Source organism: Chrysochloris asiatica, unplaced genomic scaffold (assembly GCF_000296735.1).
Source record: "Chrysochloris asiatica unplaced genomic scaffold, ChrAsi1.0 scaffold00056, whole genome shotgun sequence".
NCBI lineage: Eukaryota > Metazoa > Chordata > Mammalia > Afrosoricida > Chrysochloridae > Chrysochloris > Chrysochloris asiatica.
In genome coordinates, this window is record NW_006408574.1 from 3,217,836 (window position 1) to 3,226,672 (window position 8,837).

Consider the following 8,837-nt stretch of genomic DNA (forward strand, 5'->3'; position numbering starts at 1 on the left):
AGTAAAAAAGCTAGTAGACCTCATTGGAAGATTCAGCAAAGTGGCAGGATATAAGATCAACATACAAAAATCAGTTGGATTCCTCTATACCAAAAACAATAGTGCTGAAAAGGACATTAGGAAAGCAATACCATTTACAATAGCCACCCAAAGGATGAAATATCTAGGAATAAATGTAACCAGAGAAACAAAAGGCTTATACAAAGAAAACTACAAAGCACTACTACAAGAAACTAGGGTGTTGATCCCTGTCTTGGTATATGTGAAATTTATCTAACAAAGGGGTGTTCTGATTCCACCTGCTGATCCAGGTCACTAGGAAGTCCTGGAAGTTAAAGAATCGAGTGATCTAAAAACACTGATGAACATGGGACCCGTATTTGCCTGAGAAGCTGGAAGTATCTTTATTGAATGCTGATTTCTGGCAGGGGTCAGGGGACACAGGCATCTCACCATGGCTGGTGGAGAGAAGAGGAGGAGGGGGGTACGTGGCACACAGCTGTAAGTCACTGAAGACACAGGGGAAATCGTCAAGACACTAAGGATTCCTGCCTTGTGAGGTCTTGGGGACATGCTCCCATCCACACACCCCAAAGCTGTGGATGTCAGGACCCTGATGGTAAAAGATGAGGCACACTCATCCACAGCTAGGTGGGCCGCAGCTTCATCTCAGACATCTTGTAGCTGTAATTGTGCCCTTTGCCCGATTTCCAGTTGATTCCATCAGCATAGCTTTCATGGTTCCCCCCAAAGTAGTGACCATTCAGGTTTGACACATGACACTTGTGGTACCACCAGGCTCCTTTGAAAATCTGGGCACAATTACCAGCATACAGGTCATTGTCTTGGTCTTTGGTGGTAAAAAAACTGTGGTTATGGGATGACAGAGAATCACCTGTCCGGGAGAAAAGTAGGTGTAATTAGCACTAGAAAAGGCTCTATCATCAGGTAGAAAAGGCCCTACCATCCTCACCTGGCCTTGGCTCCTGCTTCTACTTGTACCATTATCCCTCCACAGACATGGATACTGACCCCAAGGAGGTCCAGACTCAGCCCAGGCCTGGAGGACACAGACCCAGACCCAGAACTAGGATTGCTCCCCCACATGACACGACCTCCTTCCTCCAACCAACACTGCTTCCTCCTGGCTCCACCATGACCCCAAACACTGTTGTCTCCTTAGAGAGCCCCTATCCTCCCATCATCCCTCTGCCTTGGGCTTCTCCTGTGTCCTGACTCTCCTGGTTGAGTCTGTCATTGCCCTGAAGTGTGCCATTTTCCTTTCACAGGATTTTGAAAACAATTTCCTCTCATCTTACACCCCACCATCTTCCCAGTATCTCAAGCCAAACACAGCCAAGAGCTAGTGTCTCTGAGCAGAGCTTCTGCCCTTAAAGGCCACCCTCCTCCGGCAGGTTCCCTCTGGGATTTGTCATGTGACCCCTCCCCTTGTTCCCAAGGTCTATTCTCTGTAATTTGGGAATGACTTCCATCCAGGACACCATCCTATTTTCTCGGGCTCATCTCTGACTCCTGCATCAAGCAATCTTAACCCAGAACCACCCAGGAGGTACAAGGAGCCCATGTGGATGGAAGGAACATGCAAAGTCTCAGGCTCTCAGGAGTGATGCTGACACTCCAGGAACTCAGCTTGGGAAGGAGGGCGCTGTGGACCTGTGTGTGATGACAACCCCTTCCGAGTGTTGGGATATGGTCAGTGATTGGTCATCCTGCAGCAGACAGAGCTTGTGGGTCATGTCATGTGATCCTTCCCTAGAGACCCAGGTGTGACTGTGTGTGTTCATGGAGGAACGAGGACTCAGGAGGTGAGGCTCCAGGAATAAGAATCACCCCAGGAGGGGCAGATCCAGGATAGTAGGCCCTGTTCACCACCTGCACCCTCAATATGATGCAGACTCACCTGCACTGCCCCCTTCGAAGGCCCCCACGGCCAGCTTGTATTTCTGTGACTCATTTGCAATCTTGAATGAGCTGTACTTGGCAAATTGGTGATTGCCCTGGAAGTCCACCAGGTCCACACGGAGCTCACTAGTGCCTGTGGAAAAAACATGATAAAGTCTCAGCTGAAGATCTTTCTGTCACCAGAAATAGGGATGAGTGATTAGGGTGAGTTCTTGAGGGATGTCTGGAAGTGGCATCCAGGGAAAGTTCAAGTGGGACCTTTAACAAATGCCGTGTGGCTCTGAGAACCTCAGGGATGGTCCGTATTTCAAACATCTTCCCCATCCCGAGTCCAGACCTGAATTCCACTGCTGTGGTCAGTGGATGAAAGGACACATCGCTCTACTTTAAAATGTGAATTGTACTGGAAGTGGTTGTTAGGACACTAATATGTGGTGTGAGAGCTTGTGTTTTAACTTTCCCTTCTCTTGGAAGATTTGAGACACATGAGGGGATGCCCTTGAGGTTTCCTGGGGCCACAGAATGGAGAAAGGAGCAGACTAAAATTTACTCAGGGCAGATGGGAAGCTGACTCTGTGGCGTGGAGTCAGGGGGACTAATCTGGGTGGGGTCTGCCACAAGCACTGACACCGAAGAAGTGAAGGAGGACCTCCGGGGACCTAAGATCCTAAGTGAAGGAAGACCTCCGGGTGATCATGGGTGGTGGACCTGAGGGTGGTTTCCCTCAATGCCCCTCCCTACTCTTGTTTCCATGTAACCCCACATTCCTGGACCCATGCTCTAAGAGCCCCCAGTAGGGCCACATGCCCAGCACATCTCAGTGAAGACATGGATGTCTCAAAGTCCCAGCATCTATGGTCCAGCTCGGGTAGCAGGGCCTTACCCTGGGTTGTCAGGGTGTGGATGTTGTCATTCCCCAGCCAGAACTCTCCCAGCTGACTGCCGAAGCCATTCTTGTACTCGGCCCAATCCCGATAGAAATCCACAGAGCCGTCGATCCTGCGCTGGAAGACCTGGGGGCAGAGGGACTTGGGGAGAAGGTGGCCCACAGTGCAAGGTGTGACCCAGACTCTGTGCAGCAGCAACACAGAGTCACCGTGTCATAAGCCAGCAGCACCCATGTGGGCCTCATCACAACCCAAGATGTTCAGGTGGGAGACCCAGCTGACCCTTGCAGAGATGGGGCTCAGAGAGGGGGTTGTCAGGGCACAGTCACACAGCAGGAGAGGGGAGGGCTCTGACCTCTTTTCCTCACAGGATCATGTTTCCCCCACCTCTCCTGATTCTCCCTCCCTCAGAGAAAGGAGGGCTCTGTGCTTTGTGATGACAGGGAAAACAAGCCCAAGAGGGAAAAAGACCACCAGCAAGGTCACAGGACAGCATGGGGGTGCTCATGTAGTGCTGTCCCCCATGCCCTGCACTCACGATCCAGCCCCCTCCCTCAGTGTGCATGTCACACAGCACTGTCAGGGGCTGACAGTCAGGAAGGAAGATGGTGTGCCAGCCGCTCAGGATGTGTCCTTGGGTGAGTAGCTCCATACAGTTCCGAGGCCCTGGGGGAAATGGGAAGGAGGATATGTGTGCTGGGCAGGAAGTCATGCCCTGGGTCCAGGAGGGTGGGGCAGGATGGGGTCATCTGGATGGGCAGGGGAGGCAGGGACTAAGACAGAGATAGACTCATAAGGACCCTAACTCTGATTGGAAGAACCCAGCTCCCTTGGCTCTCCCCAATCCTAGACCACATTGGTCTTCACACCCCTGCTTTTCCTGGGTGCAGTCTAACTTTTGACCATAGCCCCTCTAGGACTGTTATATGAAATCAGCAAATGTGGAAGGGAGAATGTACTGAAGTCCAGGGCTGCAGATTGCACAGGCTCTGTAGCCATGGAAGGGGCCAGTGACGTACCACAGGGGGGGCTGAGGTGGGGGTATGGCCCATCACCCACCTGTACTACAATCCTGAAGTGTCCCAGGTTCTCCTGTGATGGGCAGGGAGGTAAAAGGACATCACATCACATGTGGACAAAGCAAGCCCTTCCAACACCCCTAGACTCAGACAAGGAGTGGGTATCCAGAATGGAGGGGTCTCTGCCTCCAGAAAAGACAACTCTATCCCTGTGAACTTGTGGCCTCAAGTGTATTATCCATTGTCATGCACAAGGAGCCCCAGGCATCCAGTAAGCACTGGACTGCTAACCACAAAGCCAGCAGGCTGAACTGATCAGTCACTCATGGGGTAAAGAAGAGGCAGTCTGCTCCCACCAAGATCTGCCTTCATGGAAACCAAAAGGACCTTGCCCTACCGAGTCACTATAAGTCAGAATCAACTTGAGGCAGTGGGTAATAGAAATGATACATATGCACATATATGACATTGTTGTTAAGTTTCGAGAATTCAGTTCCAACGCATAGTGACCTTGATATGATTCCGAGGAGCAGCTGATGGGTTTGAACTGCTGATCTTTCAGTTAGCAGTCCAGTGATGATCCTATGGCATGACCCCAGGACTCCATATTTACTATGTTGTTGTTGTTGTTGTTAAGTGCCGTCGAGTCGAGGGGTTATGTCATCTAGATAGATGAATATTTATTTATATTTATATATAGTAAATATGTAAGTATAAATAAATATTCATCTATCTAGATGACATAACCCCTCTCTTCTGTGGTGGGTGGTGGCGAGGACATCACACTGACTCTCCTGATCTTCACACTTTGGCATGACTCCAGCTTTAGTTGGAGGATCAGACACCTGGAGGGACAGGGCAGGACTTGGTGCTCAGGGGTCTGAGGAAGACCTAGTGAGGTGTGGCAGGGATGGACTGGGGAAGGTGGTCACTCAGCCACTGTCCTGACCCCAAGACTGTGTCCAAGTCAGAGGGGAAGTCTTGTCTTTGTCCCACTCCAGAGTCCAGACATGGCTGAGGCCAGAGAGTCTTTTGTGTAGATACAGTCAGCTCAGTGCCCCCTCAGGATGACTCACCTTTCTCTCCAGGAGCCCCCTTCTCTCCTTGGTCTCCTAGGGAAAGAGACTGGGTTAGCCCAGGGTAGACCCCTCCCAAGGATGGAAGTGAGGTGGGGGCAGCCTACAGGCTGATCTGAACAAGGAAGACCAGAATAGACCCCTTCCATGAATAGAGTGAGTTGGGGGTGGCCCACAGGCTGATCTGGACAAGGAAGACCAGAATAGACCCCTTCCATGAATGGAATGAGTTGGCGGGGGGTTGGGGGGCACACAGGGTGATCTGGGCAGGAAATCCAGGGCTTCTCCAGAGACCACTGTGAGACTGTGGTCAGGTATGTCAGTGTCACTGGCCCAGACTATGGACCAGGTAGGGCAGAGAGTTGTATGGGCAGGTGGGGGAGTGAGCTTTTCAGAAGCAACAATGACACAGCCCCTAGTCCCCTCTCAAGACCCTGGTTTTCCCCAAAACCTTTTTCTTTTGTCACAGTTTTACCTTTAAGGCCAGGTGGTCCTGCCTTCCCAGGGCTTCCGGGGAGACCGCGTTCTCCTGCAAATTCCAGACACATGTCATGGAGCAGAACCCCTAAAACCTGTAATCTCAGAGTCCACCTCGGAATTTTGATTCCTAGTCCTCTTGACACCCATGTCTGACCTTGGAGAAACAGGGGTCATGAGCCCAGGACTCCATCTCCAGGAGCTCCAGACAATGGCCAGTGAGGGGCTTGTTGTTGTTAAGTGCTGTCCAGTTGGTTCTGATTCATAGACACTGTGTAGGTGTCTGAGGAACAGCTGGTGGGTTTGTACTGCCAACTTTTCAGTTAGCAGTCCAGTGCTTATCCTACAGCACCATACCAGGAATCCTGCCTGGAGTGAAGGGTTGGGGGTACAGAAAATGGAAACCTCCCTGGAGCCCACACCCCCTAGTCGCAGGGTGAAGCTGGGGCTCTGGGTGTAGAGGGTGCTATGAGAAGACAAGCTGAATTCTGGTTCAAGGGTGCTACTACACAGCATCCTTGTGGGTGTTGAACAGCAAAGGGACCCTTGAGGTCATTCCACCAGTGTTATACCATTTGGGGAGGAGATACACCATTATGGATTGAATTTTATCCCCAAATTTGTGTGTTGGAATCCTAACCTCTATATCTGTGAATGTAATTCCATCTGGGATTAGGGTTTCTTTGTTAGGTTAATGAGGCCAATTAGCTGTAAATGTGTTTTAAGCCAATCACTTTTGAGATATAACAGAGGCAGACTAGAGACATAAGCACACATAAAAGAAGACACAAGCCACATGATCACAAAGAAACACAATGACTGAAGCTGGAGAGACAAGGACCTTCCTTCAGAGCCAGCAGCTTCGGAGTCTGGAAGTGGGAGTTCAGGACCCAGACTTGTAGCTTTCTGAGCTGTGAGACCAGGGAAATTTGCTTTTTAAAGCCACCTCATGGGTCATTCCTGTTACAGCAGCAGCAGGACACCCAGGGCTCAGGTGAGAACACAGAAGAACAGAGGTACAGGGAGGAGGAAGTCCAGCCAGTGAGCCCACAGAGTCGGTACTGGGTCAAGATTGAAAGCCCTTTTTTCTGATCAAACACGTCCCACTGACAGTTCATGAACAATGAAGTCTCAGCTGGTCCCTGCCCATTGGCTGCTGGCATGGCACAGAATGAGGACAAAAGCTCGATCTGAGAGCCACCCTCGGGAGTGGCCCACCTTGGGATCTAATTTAGGAAGAGCAGGTCAGTGACCCCTCACCCTACATAGACACCCACCTGGTCCAACCAAGCACATACCTCTCTCTCCTTTGACACCTGCCTCTCCCTTGGGCCCTTGGGCTCCGGGTACCCCCGGGCATCCTCGAAGAATGCTGAGCTTGTCAGAGCCCTCCAGTCCCACGACCTTCACCTCTGCAGGAAGACACAAGGGACCATCAGTGTGGGTGTCCTGACCCTAAAGGCTCTACCCAGCTATTAGACAGGCCTTCCAAGGAGGGAATGTGTCCACCAGGGGCTGTGGCCTGCACAGCAGCCAAGATGGCCACCAGCATCACAGTTTCAGTGGAGCTGAGTCTCTGCTCCCCAGGGACACTGGTTATCCGTGTCCAACAGGCTGGACAGGGACAGGTGGAGACTGAAGGAGGATCCAGTCCTCTAATTTATGGGGCAGTTGTAGTGTGCCCTACACGGTCACTAGGAGCTGGAATTGGTTTGATGACGGAGGGTTTGCATTTGGGGTTTGGTGTTTGTTCACATAAAATGAGGCTAACCCCAAATAACACTGCAAAGGCTCAGTGCATGCCTAGGGTATATGGAATCAAAACTCCAAACCACATACCACAGAGAGGACCCCACCTCTGGGCAGCCCCACGTGCGTCAGAGCAGGACTGCACTCCATAAGGTCTCCAACGGTGATTTTACAGAAGCAGATTACTAGACCTTTCTCCCAAACTGCCTCAGGTAGACTTGAACCTCCAACCTTTCAGTTAGCCTCTGAGTGTGTTCACCATTAGCACACTCCCAGGGACTCCTGGTACACAGAAAATTCAGAACAATGGAGAGCCCAGTATGCTCCAGGAGGCCCTGATGCCCACTCACCTGGACAGGATTCTGATGCCTGGGAGATTGTAGCAGCAGCACATAGCAGGGTGATAAGCAAGGTCGTGCGTCCCATGACTGCAGCATCCAGGCCCAGCTCCATCTCCTGGGTCTCTGCCCCAGAAGAGGCTGTTTGCTCTTATAGGGCAGGGAGTCCAGCCCCATCTGGAGTGTTTCCTCACTTCCTAAGTGACAGCCATTTCCACTTGGCAAGTGACGCCGAGAGAAGATAACCTTACAGCCTGTTCCTGCTGCCAGCGTCACAGGCCCCATTGCCCTTTCCCAGCGACCCCTGGCCCCTGACCTGGATCTCATGTCCCTGCTGGAGCACAGACTTCTTGTCTCAGCATCAGGACCTGGAAGGCCCACTTCACTTCACTCTCTCATCTGTGACCTGAAGGAAGGCTGTGCTCCTCTTCATTTGCCCTGTCCAGTGATGGAAAGACAATACTGTGGACCATGGAGGGAAGGAAGAAGGACTTCCTGAAGACAGTTCCACCCTACAGAGGGCTCTTCCTTGGTCCAATCCCAACTTTTTACAGTCATTGTCAGTCTTGGTATTGATTTCACATGGTGGAAGTTTAGAATCTACCACTGTGGGATGCAAAATGGTTATAAGCATAGGAACAAAGAGGTGCATTCTTGTGTGTTTCCTTTGTCAATATATGTAGTTTGGGCTTACAATTGCTCAATGAAAGAAGGAGAGTTTTTCTTTGTATTGAGTGTTTACTATGTCAATATGTGTAGCTTGGGTTTCCAAATGCCCAATGCAGAGTGGAGTTCTTGCGTGTTCTGAGTGTTTCCTGGGTAAATATATGCAGTTTGGGCTTCCAATTACAGATGTACACAAATAGGAGAGAATGGAAGGTGGCCAGTGACCTGGGAAGCATGTACAATAGTAAAGAATTGGTTGGCTGCATAGAGAGACCTTGGATTGTGGTGCAGTGGTTTTGGCCTATAAGAGGCATGACAGCAGACTCAGTCCATTAACTTTGTTGTATTGGACATGTGGACTGGGACACCTGGCACCTTGATTATGGGATGAGCCTGCCTAAACTTTGCGGCTTGTCCACATCTTCTTTCCTAATAAAAACTCTCAGTGAAATTGAAATATGAGGGAATTCCTCAACATAATCAAGGGCATATGCAAAAATTAACAGCCCACATTATTCTCAACAGAGACTGAAAACATTCCCCTTGTAAATGAGAACCAGAAAAGAAGCCCTGTATCAGCACCCCTATTCAATATTGTGTTAGAAGTACTAGCCAGAACAATAAGGCAAGAGAGAAAGTAAAAGGAATCCAAATGGACAAAGAAGAAGTAAAGCATTCTCTGTCTCTTTTTCCTACACATAG

At 50.4% G+C, this 8,837-nt stretch overlaps 1 protein-coding gene across 1 annotated transcript; it reads right to left on the reverse strand.

The window, feature by feature from the left end:
* Nucleotides 1–647: 647 nt before the first annotated feature.
* On the reverse strand, nucleotides 648–7,754 carry LOC102837965 (ficolin-1-like). Its single transcript, XM_006863821.1, has 10 exons — nucleotides 7,664–7,754; nucleotides 7,482–7,595; nucleotides 6,681–6,794; nucleotides 5,381–5,434; nucleotides 4,906–4,941; nucleotides 3,870–3,902; nucleotides 3,349–3,476; nucleotides 2,807–2,936; nucleotides 1,922–2,056; nucleotides 648–895 (listed from the first exon to the last, which is right to left on the reverse strand). The coding sequence occupies exons 1-10, from the start codon at nucleotides 7,752–7,754 to the stop codon at nucleotides 648–650; spliced, it is 1,083 nt and encodes a 360-aa protein (XP_006863883.1).
* Between the last annotated feature and the right edge of the window lie 1,083 nt (nucleotides 7,755–8,837).